This window comes from Canis aureus, chromosome 4 (assembly GCF_053574225.1).
Source record: "Canis aureus isolate CA01 chromosome 4, VMU_Caureus_v.1.0, whole genome shotgun sequence".
In the NCBI taxonomy this organism is placed as follows: Eukaryota; Metazoa; Chordata; class Mammalia; order Carnivora; family Canidae; genus Canis; species Canis aureus.
Window position 1 is genome coordinate 55,305,078 of NC_135614.1, and position 18,915 is coordinate 55,323,992.

General features: G+C 39.2%; 1 protein-coding gene across 3 annotated transcripts in view; it reads right to left on the reverse strand.

Moving 5' to 3' along the window:
- SGCD (sarcoglycan delta) overlaps nt 1–18,915 on the reverse strand; it is a 914,568-nt gene that overhangs the window by 199,794 nt on the left and 695,859 nt on the right. For all 3 annotated transcript variants that reach the window (XM_077895751.1, XM_077895752.1, XM_077895750.1), the window contains one exon: nt 17,047–17,148. In XM_077895751.1, coding sequence (XP_077751877.1) covers nt 17,047–17,148 — 102 coding nt within the window. The remainder of the gene's footprint in view (nt 1–17,046; nt 17,149–18,915) is intronic.

An 18,915-nucleotide genomic window follows, 5' to 3' on the forward strand; every position in this document is an offset into this window, starting at 1 on the left:
GGCTGATGTAGGACAATAAGAAGAAAATTCAGATTCCTTAACTTTGAATCCAGTGTACTTTCTGGAACACTGAACTGCCAGCTTTAACTCTCCTGCCCATCCAGGACATTGTATAATCTCTGGAGGGTAAACACAGATCTTAGGCAAAGGTTTCTCTCTTTGGAAACTTCATAATCAACTCCAGGCTTAGCAAGAGCCCATCTCCTGTGTTTTATTACACTGTCCCTAGCTCTGCTTTTTACTGTAATTTATATTTTTCCTGATCGTAATCCATTATATCAGTTGTTACTGTATTATTATAAATAGTTCGCATAAGCTACCTCAAATCCTTGTGGAAGTATGTATGTGCACAAGAGGAGGAGTATTTGCAGTAGGGGCTTGGTATTAATACACATTTCTGAGTCTTCGGGTAAATAAGATCTGAATCGTGGATCTGTGGGCATCATCAAAGGCAATATAGAAGAATTTGGGGCAGCCTCCCTGACCAAAGGCCCTCAAATCATACAGCCAGACATCCGTCCCTAGCCTCATGTGGCATTTGGAACTACTACTACCAAAACTGGCTGTTACAGTTCTTTTTTTTTTTTTTTTATAAATTTTTTTTTTGGCTGTTACAGTTCTAAGTGAGATCTGACCACAGCCCTCAGTAAACTCATAATTTCCAGCATGACCCTTATTTAAGAAAAGTACACACAGTCAGTTTCTCCCAAATTAAAGGAAGAACAAAAACCCTATCAGCCCATTTTAATTCTACAGCAACCAAAAGCCTCTGAACAACTATCTCTGTTTCCCAGGATAAACAAACAAACCAACCATAGTATGAAGCCTTGATCTATTCAAGATTGTTTGCTTAAAAAAAATGAGTAAGCAGCTGCTTCATACTCTTGTCCACAATAAATTACAATATGCAAAAAGATAGATACATTTCAGGAATGGCAATGAGCTCCACAGTGCAGATGGGCTTATAGATGACCCTTCCATTTTTTAATAATCTCCATAATTTATGTGTGAACAAAGAAATGCAAAGATGCCGTATGCACCCCTCTGACTTAGTACAAATCACTTTTATTTACTTGGGCAATACTTCATGGTCCAGTTAACTTCTTAATTAAAGACAGCAAGATGCTCATGTTCCATGCAAGCAGCATGGAACATACTGTTTTATGTGCAATATGTTCAGCTGGGAGTTGAAGCTGTTTTGCTTACTGAGGAGAAGCCACCGCAGCCTTCATTTGGTTTCTAAACTAACCAGAGACACGGCTCCTCTCATTGCCACTAAATTGTCAATGGAGCCTCTTCAGACAAAGCTCGTACTTGTCTGCCATCCCACATTACTTTTTTTTTTTTTTTTTTTTGTCTCATGCCGAGAATGCTGAATCCAAATTTTCAATGTTCTTTTCTCAATCTGCCTCCTCCTCAGTCATGCTCTGTAGTGGTTAGGAAGCAAGACGAAAAGAAGGCATGTTCTAGGAGACTCAGGAAGGGAGGGGCATGGCTGGAGTGGGCCAGAGCCTCCGCTTCCAGAAACTCTGACCCTGCTAACCCACACTGCCAAGTTGGCATACAATTTCAAACCCACAGGAATCATACCATTAGGAGAAATTGGGGCAAATAAGAAAGAAACAAAACACAAAGTAAGGAACAGTGAGTTATGAGTGACTATGAATCCCTTTTTTAATTTCAGTGACTATGAATCTTAAGAAGCCAACCTAATTTCTAAACTCTTGCACGACAAGATACACACATTCTCAATTCGATAAACAAGGGGCTGTGCTCTGAAGGGTTTCAGGGACCCATCACATAAGTGACTTAAGCAGTTTGCGTATGAGACGATAATGCCTGGTGGAGACTGTGGCCAACCAGAGAACAAATGCCCATCTAAAGGAGGTATCTTTTATTCAGATCCAGCCTTTATTTTATTTTATTTTTTTAATTTATTTTTTATTGGTGTTCAATTTACTAACATACAGAATAACACCCAGTGCCCGTCACCCATTCACTCCCACCCCCCGCCCTCCTCCCCTTCTACCACCCCTAGTTCGTTTCCCAGAGTTAGCAGTCTTTACGTTCTGTCTCCCTTTCTGATATTTCCCACACATTTCTTCTCCCTTCCCTTATATTCCCTTTCACTATTATTTATATTCCCCAAATGAATGAGAACATATGTTTGTCCTTCTCCGACTGGCTTACTTCACTCAGCATAATACCCTCCAGTTCCATCCACGTTGAAGCAAATGGTGGGTATTTTTTTATTTTATTTTTTTTATGTTTTTGTATGTTTTAATTCTACTACATTTTTTAAAGTGTTGCATACTATTCCACCTGATGTATATGTCACAGGTGTCTAGTCCATTCTTTTTTTTTTTTGTTTTATTTATTTATTTATTTATTTATTTTATTGGTGTTCAATTTACTAACATACAGAATAACCCCCAGTGCCCGTCACCCATTCACTCCCACCCCCCGCCCTCCTCCCCTTCCAACACCCCTAGTTCGTTTCCCAGAGTTAGCAGTCTTTACGTTCTGTCTCCCTTTCTGATATTTCTCACACATTTCTTCCCCCTTCCCTTATATTCCCTTTCACTATTATTTATATTCCCCAAATGAATGAGAACATATAATGTTTGTCCTTCTCCGACTGGCTTACTTCACTCAGCATAATACCCTCCAGTTCCATCCACGTTGAAGCAAATGGTGGGTATTTGTCATTTCTAATAGCTGAGTAATATTCCATTGTATACATAAACCACATCTTCTTTATCCATTCATCTTTCGTTGGACACCGAGGCTCCTTCCACAGTTTGGCTATCGTGGCCATTGCTGCTATAAACATCGGGGTGCAAGTGTCCTGACGTTTCACTGCATCTGTATCTTTGGGGTAAATCCCCAGCAGTGCAATTGCTGGGTCATAGGGCAGTTTTATTTTTAACTCTTTGAGGAACCTCCACACAGTTTTCCAGAGTGGCTGCACCAGTTCACATTCCCACCAACAGTGTATGAGGGTTCCCTTTTCTCCACATCCTCTCCAACATTTGTTGTTTCCTGCCTTGTTAATTTTCCCCATTCTCACTGGTGTGAGGTGGTATCTCATTGTGGTTTTGATTTGTATTTCCCTGATGGCAAGTGATGCAGAGCATTTTCTCATGTGCATGTTGGCCATGTCTACGTCTTCCTCTGTGAGATTTCTGTTCATGTCTTTTGCCCATTTCATGATTGGATTGTTTGTTTCTCTGGTGTGGAGTTTAAGAAGTTCTTTATAGATCTTGGAAACTAGCCCTTTATCTGATAAGATCCAGCCTTTAGAAATATCAAACCACTCTCCAGAGTTTGTTTTCTTTTTTTGTTTGCGTTTTAATTTTTTATGAGAATCATAAAATGTAGATTTTTTAAAATGTGAAATCTTCAGCTATTTCAATATCTAAAAAATTCATCTTAAAAGAAAAAAATACTGTATTATGCAAGTAGATTGTATCTATGGGATGCATTCAGTTTGCAACTTCTGTTGTAAGTTCTCATTCCAAGAGCTCGGGTAATAGTTTATAAAGTGGGTCACTGAAGTTACTACATTTAGCCCTCACAATAAATTTCTGAAGTAGACACTATCAGCTCAGTGACTAGATCAGGCATAGTGAAGCTTGTTCTTTTTGTATTATCCACTGTTGTTTCTAATTTCCTTTTTTTTTTTTTTTTTCAGTGCTTTTGAATTTTCTCTGGAACTTAACATACCTTCCAGGAAATAATTCCACAGGAGAGGCAAATGGCTATGCACAACTCAGCTTATTGTTCCAAACAATGTCATGAGAAAAATCATTTACCATACAATGCGGTGGGATGGAAGAAGACTGCAATTCTGGATTTTCATTCTGACATTTACTTGGTAGAACTTAGGTACATCTTCCCTCCTTTCTGAGCTTTGGGACTCTGTTAAATGAGGTGATTGGTCTAACTGACTTCTTGGGGGCTTTCAACTTTTGGCCTACATGTGCCTTGATAATTCGGACTGGTGGAATAAAACTTGATTCACATCATACTAAAATCAAATAGAGGAATTTAAGAAACTCATCCTTCCCTAAAACAAGAGATTACATATCCCAATGTAAAAATGTACAGTGAGGATGTTCTGCTCTGACTTTCAAGGTGAATGCAGGAGTTTCTCAACTTTCATAATTTGGAAACTTCCAAACCCCATTTTATATGTGGCATACAGACTTTCATATGAACCAACCCTTAGCCTTGTTTTTGTATAGCACTGGCGGCTGTGTACACTTTATTATTGAAATATTTTATTATGTTTGGCTCTTTGTAGATTGAAAATGAGTGGAAATATCATTCCCGGATCAAAGTGTATAAACATTTTTAATGTACTTGACATGTACTATAAAACTATTTTTTTTCAGAAAGATTGGAAAAAAATAAAAGGAAAGACTGTGCCAGTAATAAAACATTTTAAGCAGAAGGATGAGGAAAAAGTGAGTTGAACACTGGAAGACTGTAATTCAGTGAAAGAAATATTTAAAGCTAAAAGCTATTTTTTATGAAATTGGTTTCCTTGGAGGGCACTGAGTTTGACATTAAGATGACGTTCAAGAAGAAGAGAAAGACCATCTGGTTCAGAACAAGTTCAAACATCAGGTGAGATGTGGGCCACATGATGATGCTGCTGATGGTGAAAATATCTGTCACTGTCATGGTTATCATTACTGTCACTGTCCTTGTCAGAAGGGAATGAGAGCAGGAGTTACCATTTCAGAAATACTCACTTCATGTCAAGTTCTGTATTAAGGACTTTATAAATATTATCTTACTTATAACCACCACAATGTAGGTATTAATATCAATTTTACAGGCAAGGAAGCAAGACTTGCCAAATTAAGAAACTTCTCAAGGGTCACTCATCTGTCAACTGGTAGCACTTGTTGCCATCTGAACTCAACAATACAGCACATGGGTTTAACCATGGTGCAATACTGTATCTTGGTGCAGGCAACTTTTAAAGCCCCACTTTAAATACTGTAATTATAACACAGGTCTTAGTAAGTGAGACCATCTTAAAATATGAGAGTTTTTATAGGATAGGGACATTTAAGACTTATAAATCTCAAGTCTTTTATGATAATTTTCTACTTTGCTCTTTAAAGTAAGTTCATATCTTTATCCCCCTCCAACTTATTTTTCTATCCCTCCTTTCCTAAACTTCTAAATTCCATATAGCAATGGGCTAGAACCACTATACCCACCAGAAGTATAGTTTGAAGTGAGTATAGAAATAAACTCACCACACAACGTTCTTACTGCTATAGGCCTGGCACAACATACCCATAGTAGCTGCCCAAGAAATGTTAGTTTCCCTTCCAATGTCACTTCACATTAAATCATATAAAAGCACCATCTACTTGCAGCATCATGGAAAGTAAGGTAAACAGTCTCTCCAAAGTAGGGATGGGCCACTTTTATTCAAAATGAGACTTTGTGGTTAAAAGTCTCCTTTCATATTCATTCATTCAACCTACCTACTAATAGCTCTTGCCACAATTTTGTAGTTGTATTTGGGAACTAAAAAAGATACCTTGCACACAGAAATGTGGATTTAGACACAGAGGTTTTTTTTTTTTGGCATTATATCTCCTAACTTTACAATATTCTGTGCTAATGCATTCAAGTAGTATTTCTAGAGACAGACTGGTCTTTAGATGTCATGGAAGAGTAGTTAATTTAGTGCGTGTCCTTTTCAATCTATTTTCTGAGCTGCACGATACTTATAGAATCTATGCATCCATGTGGCTAAAGCTAGCACATCCTGGGACTTGCACTCAATTCCCACGTGGAAGTTTTTGTAGCAATGAACATTTTCTCATTAATATATCTTCCAGAGTGAGTGCTCTCATACTAATCATTTGTAGTGACTCTACAGGATTGCAACCTTCAGTAATGAAATCCGATACAGTATTGAACACTGTGTGGGTTGCTTAACCAACCCCAATTCCGCTCAGATCAATGAAACACAGAAGCAGAATGAACTATTGCTTCATTAGTTATCCTCACTGAGAGGGGCTGAGTAATCTTATTCAAATGGACACTGATATCTCTTCAATGGGATGAAGAAATAAAGGCAGCTGTGACCTATGGGGAAATGATACTGCAGATGTTTCTTCTGAGAGAAGTCGCCCAAGGGTGGTCTATGGTCAGGTGCATCAGAAAAAAACCCAGTAAGCTGACATTGCCAGAGGGGAGGGGGAAAATGCTACACGTGAGGGTCATGTGAGCACCGTGTGAGGTTATGAGTCAGTCAGTATGGCAAATTCTACTGTCACCTGCTCAACCATCCTTCTCCACCTTCTGTGCTATCAGAACCCGGTTCTGTTCAGCAGGCAATTACTCTGTGCTTGAGGGTAGGTGAGCCCTAGGGACTAAGTTACCAGCTCCGTATTGCATTCTGCCTTTTTGATCCAGCATATCTGTTTTTACTTTTTGTGAAAATCCAAAGAGACAAATTCTACCCTGGCTGCCATGCCTAGAGTGCTATTTTCTAGTCCCTTCTCAGTGCTCTGATGGCATCTAAAAGGGAAATAGTCAAGATCTGAGCCACTTCTGCTATCTCTCCCCAGCCAAGCCAAGATGGCCCAATTACAGGCAAAATTCTTCGGTTGGATATTAAATAAATGGTTATGAGATCTTGATGAAGCAATTTAGACAATGTATTTTTAAAACTATTCACATATGCAAATTATACGATTCCATTTATGTAAAGTTCTAAGAAATGCAAAGTAATGTGCAGGGCAGAAAGTACAGGACAGAAAGTTGGGTTGGGAACAGGGTGGGTGTGACTAATAAGCAGCACGGGAGAAACTCTCAGGGGTGACACATATGCTCATTATCTTGATTGTGGTGAGGATTTCATGTATAAAATACATTTGCAGAAATGTATCATAGTACACATTTTAAATAGGTATGATCTATTCCATGTCAATTATGCCTCACAAAAGGTCTTAAACTTTTAGATATTATTTAGATACAGAAAATTTACTGTTTACATCTTCTTTGGAGGAAAACAAGTACTGAAGAGTATGCTAAGTATGGTTTTATTTATAAAAATATGCTTATGGGAAATGGCTAACTGAACTGTTAACCATGCTTACCCCTGCAAAGCAGATGTAGGTGACACTTTATTTTTAATGATTTATTTTTTAATTTCACAAGCATCTACTGAGCACATATTATGTGCTAGATACTGCAGTAGGGCTCAGGAATACAGGAAGCAAAAATCTGCACAATCTTCTGCTCTGCCAATCTATATTCTTGAGCAAACAAGAATGTCAAATGATGACAGTTACAAGGGGTGGGGGGAAACTAGGATGATATTTTATATATGGTTGTTGTGCTAAATGAGGAAGGTCTTTCTAGAATGGCAACATTTAAACTGAGAACAGGATGACCACAAGGAGCCCTTGATGAAAAACATTTAGGAGAGAGTTTTACAGGTCTTTGTGAGGAGTTAGGATTTTATTTCCAGTGCAATGGGAAGTTAACAGAGAATCCTTGGTAAAGGGTAGAGAGACCTGATATTTCAAAAAGTCTACTTTGGCTTTGACTTGGATTATGAGGCTAAGAGAGAAAGTTAGCAGAGAGGAAGGAGGCTGTCACGATGGTGCAGATGAGAGAAGGTGCTGGCTGGAGCCCACAGGGTGTGTGTGATGGAGAAGAGGGGATGGATATGGGCACTGTTTCAGAACTCATGGGACTTACGGGTAGATTTTGCTATATATGCATATCTGTATCTCTTTTTTTTTTCTTCAGTGAGGAGATATTTATTTTGTTGTCAGAAACATTTAAATTAAAGAGCTTTATTCACTATTTTTGGAAGGAAAATACTTTCTTAAGAACAATGAAAAACAGTAAATTCTGAAACTTTATTTTCCTTAAATGATGTGAAAGCATTGAATTTAACTCACTGATTTTTCAAGATTAGATTATGCTTTTTAAAAAATTTGAGAAAAAGCAGAGAGAGAGAGGAAGTGCACACATGAGTGTGGGGAAGGGTGGAAGATGAGGGACAAGCAGACTTCCTGTTGAGTCAATGCAGGGCTCCATCCCAGGACTCTGAGATCATGACCTGAGCTGAAGACAGATGCTTAACCCACTGAGGCACCAAGGTAGCCCCAAATAAGCTTTCTGATATTATCATTACTTTTTAAGCTTTCGATCAAGGGTATTTTTGAGTTGGGGTCAGATGACCACTGATTTTCAGATACACTGGCTGAATATTTGCAAAAAGTTCAATTCCTGCATATTGGCCTAAGAGATGTAATCCCGTATCCCCTTTCAAGTCTTCTAAACACATTTCTCAATTCCTTTTTAAAATTATTTTTCCATTTTTAAAAACTTTAACATTTTTTTTCAATTCTTTTATAGGACTCTAACTGTATGCCAAGGAAACTTATCTCAGGGCATTTTATGTAACACATCAACTATTCTACCCAAATATGCTCCCTTATACCACATGCAATTTAGCTGATCATCTACATATTTATAGAAGTATCACTAATATAGGCTAGAAGGTTTGGCAAACTATAGGCTACAGCCTATTTTTTTGGTGGCCCTCAAGATAAGAACATTTTTTATATTTTTAGAGAGTTATAAAAAATAAAAGTATAAAATATTTGCTATTTGGCCCTTTACAAAAAAGGGGCCAACACCAGTTAAAGGAAATTATCACTCTGAAATAATGAGTTAAATAACTTTAATACAGAATAGGAGGATGTGGTATACACACACACACACACAGGACTATTACATAGCCATAAAAAGAATGAGATAGTGCCATTTTCAACAACATGGATGGACTTGAGAGTATTATGATGTCCGATAAGAAAGACAAATACCATATGATTTCATTCACATGTGGAATCTGAAAAAAAATAAACTAACAAAAAAATCAGACCTAGAAATACAGAGAACAGAGGGGAGGTGAGTTGGCAAAAATGGGTGGAGGGGAGTGTGAGATACAGGCTTCTAGTTTTGGAATGAATAAGTCAGAGGAATAAAAGACACAGCATATGTAATATAGTCAATGATATTATAAGAATGTTGTATGGTGGGAGGAGGGGCAAGACGGCGGAAGAGTAGGGTCCCCAAATCACCTGTCCCCACCAAATTACCTAGATAACCCTCAAATTATCCTGAAAATCTACGAATTTGGCCTGAGATTTAAAGAGAGAACAGCTGAAACGCTACAGTGAGAAGAGTTCGCGCTTCTATCAAGGTAGGAAGACGGGGAAAAAGAAATAAAGAAACAAAGGCCTCCAAGGGGGAGGGGCCCCGCGAGGAGCCGGGCTGAGGCCGGGGCGAGTGTCCCCAGGACAGGAGAGCCCCGTCCCGGAGGAGCAGGAGCTGCACCGACCTTCCCGGGCGGAAAGGGGCTCGCGGGGAGTTGGAGCAGGACCCAGGAGGGCGGGGGTGCCCTCGGGCTCCCCGGGACAGTAACAGAGCAACTGCGCGCCCAGGAGAGTGCGCCGAGCTCCCTAAGGGCTGCAGCGCGCACTGCGGACCCGGAGCAGCTCGGAGGGGCTCGGGCGGAGGGAGAGGCTCCGTGCGGAGGGGGCTGCGGGGCGGGAGCAGCTCGGCCGGGCTCGGGCAGAGGAAGAGGCTCCGTGCGGAGGGGGCTGCGCGGTTCCAGGAGCAGCTCGGGGGGCTCGGGTGGCCGCTCCGCGGGGCTCGGGTGGCGGCTCCGCGGAGGGGGCTGCGGCCCGGGAGCGCGAATCCAACAGCGCAGGCCCCGGAGCACAGGGCGCCGGGACACAGCCCAGGATCCCACCTCCCCCGGGACAGGCAGAGGCCGGGAGGGCCCAGGACAGCGAGGACGCTCCTGCCCCAGCTGAGCAGATCAGCGGCCCCGCCCCGGAGCCCCCAGACCCTGCAGACTGAGAGCTCTGGAGCTACTGCGGGGGCTGAATCCAGGGCTCCAGAGCTGGCCCCGCCACTAGGGCTGTTGCTCCTGGGGCCTCACGGGGTAAACAACCCCCACTGAGCCCTGCACCAGGCAGGGGCACAGCAGCTCCCCCAAGTGCTAACACCTGAAAATCACAACAGGCCCCTCCCCCAGAAGACCAGCTAGATGGACAATTTCCAGGGGAAGCCAAGGGACTTAAAGTACACAGAATCAGAAGATACTCCCCCATGGTTCTTTTTGTTTTGTTTTGTTTTGTTTTGCTTTTTGATTTGTTTCCTTCCCCCACCCTTTTTTTTCCTTTCTTTCTTTTTCTTTCTCTTTTTCTTTTTTTTTTTTTTCGTTTTTTTCTTCCTTTTTTTTCTCTTTCTCTTTTCTTTCCTTCTTTATCTCCTCTCTTTTTCTCCTTTTCCCAATACAACTTGCTTTTGGCCACTGCACTGAGCAAAATGACTAGAAGGAAAACCTCACCTCAAAAGAAAGAATCAGAAACAGTCCTCTCTCCCACAGAGTTACAAAATCTGGATTACAATTCAGTGTCAGAAAGCCAATTCAGAAGCACTATTATACAGCTACTGGTGGCTCTAGAAAAAAGCATAAAGGACTCAAGAGACTTCATGACTGCAGAATTTAGAGCTAATCAGGCAGAAATTAAAAATCAATTGAATGAGATGCAATCCAAACTAGAAGTCCTAACGACGAGGGTTAACGAGGTGGAAGAACGAGTGAGTGACATAGAAGACAAGTTGATAGCAAAGAGGGAAACTGAGGAAAAAAGAGACAAACAATTAAAAGACCATGAAGATAGATTAAGGGAAATAAACGACAGCCTGAGGAAGAAAAACTTACGTTTAATTGGTGTTCCCGAGGGCGCCGAAAGGGCCAGAGGGCCAGAATATGTATTTGAACAAATTCTAGCTGAAAACTTTCCTAATCTGGGAAGGGAAACAGGCATTCAGATCCAGGAAATAGAGAGATTCCCCCCCTAAAATAAATAAAAACCGTTCAACACCTCGACATTTAATAGTGAAGCTTGCAAATTCCAAAGATAAAGAGAAGATCCTTAAAGCAGCAAGAGACAAGAAATCCCTGACTTTTATGGGGAGGAGTATTAGGGTAATAGCAGACCTCTCCACAGAGACCTGGCAGGCCAGAAAGGGCTGGCAGGATATATTCAGGGTCCCTAAATGAGAAGAATATGCAACCAAGAATACTTTATCCAGCAAGGCTCTCATTCAAAATGGAAGGAGAGATAAAGAGCTTCCAAGACAGGCAGGAACTGAAAGAATATGTGACCTCCAAACCAGCTCTGCAAGAAATTTTAAGGGGGACTCTTAAAATTCCCCTTTAAGAAGTTCAGTGGAACAATCCACAAAAACAAGGACTGAATAGATATCATGGTGACACTAAACTCATATCTCTCAATAGTAACTCTGAACGTGAACGGGCTTAATGACCCCATCAAAAGGCGCAGGGTTTCAGATTGTATAAAAAAGCAGGACCCATCTATTTGCTGTCTACAAGAGACTCATTTTAGACAGGACACCTACAGCCTGAAAATAAAAGGTTGGAGAACCATTTACCATTCCAATGGTCCTCAAAAGAAAGCAGGGATAGCCATCCTTATATCAGATAAACTAAAATTTACCCCGAAGACTGTAGTGAGAGATGAAGAGGGACACTATATCATACTTAAAGGATCTATCCAACAAGAGGACTTAACAATACTCAATATATATGCCCCGAATGTGGGAGCTGCCAAATATATCAATCACTTAATTAATAACCAAAGTGAAGAAATACTTAGATAATAATACACTTACACTTGGTGACTTCAATCTAGATCTTTCTATACTCGATAGGTCTTCTAAGCACAACATCTCCAAAGAAACGAGAGCTTTAAGTGATACACTGGACCAGATGGATTTCACAGATATCTACAGAACTTTACATCCAAACTCAACTGAATACACATTCTTCTCAAGTGCACATGGAACTTTCTCCAGAATAGGCCACATACTGGGTCACAAATCGGGTCTGAACCGATACCAAAACATTGGGATCATCCCCTGCATATTCTCAGACCATAATGCCTTGAAATTAGAACTAAATCACAACAAGAAGTTTGGAAGGACCTCAAACATGTGGAGGTTAAGGACCATCCTGCTAAAAGATGAAAGGTCAACCAGGAAATTAAGGAAGAATTAAAAAGATTCATGGAAACTAATGAGAATGAAGATACAACCATTCAAAATCTTTGGGATGCAGCAAAAGCAGTCCTAAGGGGGAAATACGTCGCAATACAAGCATCCATTCAAAAACTGGAAAGAACTCAAATACAAAAGCTAACCTTACACATAAACCAGCTAGAGAAAAAAACAGCAAATAGATCCTACACCCAGCAGAAGAAGAGAGTTAATAAAGATTTGAGCAGAACTCAACGAAATCGAGACCAGAAGAACTGTGGAACAGATCAACAGAACCAGGAGTTGGTTCTTTGAAAGAATTAATAAGATAGATAAACCATTAGCCAGCCTTATTAAAAAGAAGAGAGAGAAGACTCAAATTAATAAAATCATGAATGAGAAAGGAGAGATCACTACCAACACCAAGGAAATACAAACGATTTTAAAAACATATTATGAACAGCTATACGCCAATAAATTAGGCAATCTAGAAGAAATGGACGCATTCCTGGAAAGCCACAAACTACCAAAACTAGAACAGGAAGAAATAGAAAACCTCAACAGGCCAATAACCAGGGAGGAAATTGAAGCAGTCATCAAAAACCTCCCAAGACACAAAAATCCAGGGCCAGATGGCTTCCCAGGGGAATTCTATCAAATGCTTAAAGAAGAAACCATACCTATTCTACTAAAGCTGTTTGGAAAGATAGAAAGAGATGGAGTACTTCCAAATTCGTTCTATGAGGCCAGCATCACCTTAATTCCAAAACCAGACGAAGACCCCACCAAAAAGGAGAATTACAGACCAATATCCCTGATGAACAGGGATGCAAAAATTCTCAAAAAGATAGTAGCCAATAGGATCCAACAGTACATTAAGAAAATTATTCACCAAGACCAAGTAGGATTTATCCCCAGGACACAAGGCTGGTTCAACACTCGTAAAACAATCAATGTGATTCATCATATCAGCAAGAGAAAACCCAAGAACCATATGATCCTCTCATTAGATGCAGAGAAAGCATTTGACAAAATACAGCATCCATTCCTGATCAAAACTCTTCAGAGTGTATGGATAGAGGGAACATTCCTCGACATCTTAAAAGCCATCTACAAAAAGCCCACAGCAAATATCATTCTCAATGGGGAAGCACTGGGAGCCTTTCCCCTAAGATCAGGAACAAGACAGGGATGTCCACTCTCACCACTGCTATTCAATGTAGTACTGGAAGTCCTAGCCTCAGCAATCAGACAACAAAAAGACATTAAAGGCATTCAAATTGGCAAAGAAGAAGTCAAACTCTCCCTCTTTGCCGATGACATGATACTCTACATAGAAAACACAAAAGCCTCCATCCCAAGATTGCTAGAACTCATACAGCAATTAGGTAGCATGGCAGGATACAAAATCAATGCCCAGAAATCAGTGGCATTTCTATACACTAACAATGAGACTGAAGAAAGAGAAATTAAGGAGTCAATCCCATTTACAATTGCACCGAAAAGCATAAGATACCTAGGAATAAACCTAACCAAAGAGGTAAAGGATCTATACCCTAAAAACTATAGAAAACTTCTGAAAGAAATTGAGGAAGACACAAAGAGATGGAAAAATATTCCATGCTCATGGATTGGCAGAATTAATATTGTGAAAATGTCAATGTTACCCAGGGCAATTTACACGTTTAATGCAATCCCTATCAAAATACCATGGACTTTCTTCAGAGAGTTAGAACAAATTATTTTAAGATTTGTGTGCAATCAGAAAAGACCCCGAATAGCCAGGGGAATTTTAAAAAAGAAAACCATATCTGGGGGCATCACAATGCCAGATTTCAGGTTGTACTACAAAGCTGTGGTCATCAAGACAGTGTGGTACTGGCACAAAAACAGACACATAGATCAATGGAACAGAATAGAGAACCCAGAAGTGGACTCTCAACTTTATGGTCAACTAATATTCGATAAAGGAGGAAAGACTATCCATTGGAAGAAAGACAGTCTCTTCAATAAATGGTGCTGGGAAAACTGGACATCCAGATGCAGAAAAATGAAACTAGACCACTCTCTTTCACCATACACAAAGATAAACTCAAAATGGATGAAAGATCTAAATGTGAGACAAGATTCCATCAAAATCCTAGAGGAGAACACAGGCAACACCCTTTTTGAACTCGGCCACAGTAACTTCTTGCAAGATACATCCACGAAGGCAAAAGAAACAAAAGCAAAAATGAACTATTGGGACTTCATCAAGATAAGAAGCTTTCGCACAGCAAAGGATACAGTCAACAAAACTAAAAGACAACCTACAGAATGGGAGAAGATATTTGCAAATGACGTATCAGATAAAGGGCTAGTTTCCAAGATCTATAAAGAACTTATTAAACTCAACAGCAAAGAAATAAACAATCCAATCATGAAATGGGCAAAAGACATAAAGAGAAATCTCACAGAGGAAGACATAGACATGGCCAACACGCACATGAGAAAATGCTCTGCATCACTTGCCATCAGGGAAATACAAATCAAAACCACAATGAGATACCACCTCACACCAGTGAGAATGGGGCAAATTAACAAGGCAGGAAACCACAAATGTTGGAGAGGATGCGGAGAAAAGGGAACCCTCTTACACTGTTGGTGGGAATGTGAACTGGTGCAAGCACTCTGGAAAACTGTGTGGAGGTTCCTCAAAGAGTTAAAAATAGACCTGCCCTACGACCCAGCAATTGCACTGTTGGGGCTTTACCCCAAAGATACAGATGCAATGAAACGCCGGGACACCTGCACCCCAATGTTTATAGCAGCAATGTCCACAATAGCCAAACTGTGGAAGGAGCCTCGGTGTCCATCGAAAGATGAATGGATAAAGAAGATGTGGTCTATGTATACAATGGAATATTACTCAGCCATTAGAAACGACAAATACCCACGATTTGCTTCAACATGGATGGATCTGGAGGGTATTATGCTGAGTGAAATGAGTCAATCGGAGAAGGACAAACATTATATGTTCTCATTCATTTGGGGAATATAAATAATAGTGAAAGGGAATATAAAGGAAGGGAGAAGAAATGTGTGGGAAATATCAGAAAGGGAGACAGAACACAAAGACTCCTAACTCTGGGAAACGAACTAGGGGTGGTGGAAGGGGAGGAGGGCGGGGGGTGGGGGTGAATGGGTGACGGGCTGAGGGGGGCTCTTGACGGTATGAGCACTGGGTGTTATTCTGTATGTTGGTAAATTGAACACCAATAAAAAATAAATTTATTAAAAAGAAAAAAGAATGTTGTATGGTGATGAATAGTATCTATACTTGTGAGCATAGCATAATGTTCCAATTTGTTGAATTATGTTGTACACCTGAAGCTAATACAACACTGTGTCAATAATACTCAAAAATAGTTTAATAAAGACAAGATTAATTTAAAGTACAACTAATAACTCAAAAGATAATTTAACTAACCTACTTACCAGGTTGGGAGAAATATAGATTGAAGCAATGCTCATAAAAGTGAATTCTTAAATGCTTGAAATTGGCAATCTCCATTTAACATTGAATCATCACTTGACTCTTCTTTTATTATAGTTTTATCCCATGATTCCTTCTAGGATATTTCTTCAAGGCAACGGATGCATTTACAGTACTCTTAGAACATTAGTGCCTAACCCAGTATGTGATGGCTTACAGTTAAATTTTATAATCACTGATAGGGTACCTGAACTGATTGCTCTTTTTGATAATTTTAACATCATGGCTCCCACCCTTTTACTAGGCACACAAGGAAGCAAATGTATTGGCAATTTGGTAGCTTACGAGAATTCAGTTTAATAGAATTCAGTAGTTTAGATAACATTCAGATAAAATTACCCACTGCCTCAAGTTGCTGAATTTTATTAATTATGCTCATTAATGCACACTGTGCAAATAATGCTTTGGGGACCTTTCACATACTTTTTGTTTGCATGTGGACATGAACCAAATCTAGGAAGAGCAAATTCATTACTAATCTTCAACCAGCAAATTCCACCACTCCACCAACAAACAAAAAACCAAAGAAACAACCAAAACAAACAAAAAAACCCACTCAGAAACAGAAATTAATTTTGACAATATCAGTTAATAAAAGCAAAATATCTAGAAATCACTTCTATCATGACTAAAAGAAAGAATGAGAGAAAAAGGCTAGGTATCCGACTCTGGTTAACAGAAAAGCTTTAGAACTAGATTTCCTGCATTGAAGTTCTTGCCCTTCTACATACTTTGAACATAGTAGTTCTCTAAGTCTCAATTCTTTAATCTGTAGAATTGAGGCAATCATAATTGCCAACCCTGTGGACCAACCTATGGATTAAATTAAGAAATGATAAGGCACACAAAGCAGCAAAATACATGGAACAAAGCACATATGCTGGAGTGATTATTTAAATACCATTTCAGAACATAGTTGTTGACATATTGAAATGATTTTAACAAACCTTGGCTACAATGTTCAAATTCTTAATGAAAAACAAAATTCTAGTTCTTTAATTCTGTTTCCACAGATAGCATTTAAAGCACCTGACAATTAAAAAAGATAGCAATAATTTCTTGGACTTGCATAGTACTTAAGCACTTTCACATTTACTTTCTTGCCTTATATTTGCAACATAATCTAGAATAGTTCTTTAACAGAGGTTATTACCCTCCATTTGGCAGGAACAGTGAAAGGCTCAGACAGGTCATCACAGTTTCATACAGTACCACACCAGTGATTATAATCAAGACTTCAGATTTGATCATATCTCACTACCTACATTACCATTCCCTCCCATGATGCTCTATACTCAGTTGATGGCTGATGATAAATTTCTCCAGATTTAGATTCCAGATAAACCACCATTCCTTTTTTTCCCCCCCACAGCAGTACTTACTGGTCGGGACTGGATTTCTTTGGCGTAGAGAGGTTGCAAGAATTCGGAGTCTCCTTCTAGTTTTAGACCTTTGTCTGTGATTCTCAAATTCCCCATTCCATCCTGAAATAGATGCACGGAGATAACAGAAAATGCAATTAGCTAATATTTCAAAAAAAATCTCAGGCTTTCAAGAATTGAAACAAAGTTACTGCCTTTTTTTTTTTTTTTTTTGAGAGGTGGGTTGAGAGAGGGTCCAATAAAATACTGAGAGGTATTGTTCAATGCACTTAAGCATATCATCCTCTTTGCTCACTTATTCTAAGGAAATTCTAATTCAAGCAAACTAATGCCCCCTACTCATTCACTAGCACAAATGAAGAAAGTCCTTTTGCTAGGCATTGCAGACAGAATGGAGACAGGAGGTAAGCAGGAAAACATAAAAGGATAATTTTCTGGTTTCCAAAACTTTATGCAAAAACTGTAAAGTGGTAGTCTGTTGGTTGACTCCAGTTCTTGGACACAATGTGTTTTGCTCACAAAATGTTCAAGAGGTCAAATTAGTTGTTGACATCTTTACTGACATTCTATTAAATATTAAAATATATACAAAAATAGAAAGGATAAATAGCAAATACCTGTGTACTATCATTCGTCTTCAACAATGATCCATGTATGGTTATTGTTATCTGCAATGCTCACCACACCCACCTCATTTGATTAAATATAACTATAATACCATCACTACCACCACCACAAAAAATAATAAAATCATTAGTATCATCTAATAGCCAGAGTCAGTGTTCAAATTTCATTCATTTTTATTTTCTCTTCTCAGATTTGCTTATTTGAATCAGGTTCCCTATAGTTGGTTGATACATGAAATTGTAGGTCATTTCCTAAAAATCTTCAAAGTCAGTCAGGTTCTCTCTCATAGATCTACACACATAAACGTACTTTATTTAATGAACAGAACAAACCATTTTTTTCTAACAGCAATGCCCAGCATTTATATTTTGCTGAACATTCCTATAATTTAATACAATGTATTCTGTCTCCTATGCTGCTTGTAAATTGGTAGTTAGAACAAGAAGATTGATGAGATTTAGGCTCAGTTTTCTAGGAAGAACACATTCCAGGAAATGGAATATATTATTATTCTATTGCTACCATCACAAATAACCACAAACTCAATGGCTTACAACAACACAAACTTATTATGTCATAATTCTGTATAAGTCTGACACAAGACTCAAAGGCAAAAATCAAGGTGCCAGCAGCGCTGCTGTACATTTTTCTAGAAGTTCAAAGGCAGCGGGGGGAATGCATTTTTTGACTTTTTCTAGCCTCTTGAGCCTACCCACATTCCTGGACTTGTGGCCTCTTTCATCTCCAAGGTCCACAATGACTGGTTGAATTTGGCTCATATTTATCACTCTGATGATGAGTCTTCTACCTCCCTCTTCAACTTTTGTTCATTAGACATACCTGGATAATCCAGATAATCTCTCCATTTTAAAGTCACCTGATTGGCAAATACAATTCTGTCCATAGTGTTAATTCTCCTTTGTTACATGATGTTACATATTCAGGGGTTCTGAGATTAGGACATTGACATCTTTGAAGTGGATCGCATTTTTCTGTCTACTGCATATTCTTTCAGGAGACATACAATGTCTTCTGCTGTGATGTCATCAGACATTGGTGATCTTTGCCTAGAGGATCTATGATTTCAACCAGAGATTTCAAATTGGTAAAAAAAAAAAAAAATTCTATCATTTCTTAATTAGCTGGGATATTCCATCAAGAGAAATTACATTTCATCCACTGTTTACCCTAAATTATAGTTTACAAAACTTGAAAGGTGTTTGATTTTTCCTCCTTTATTTA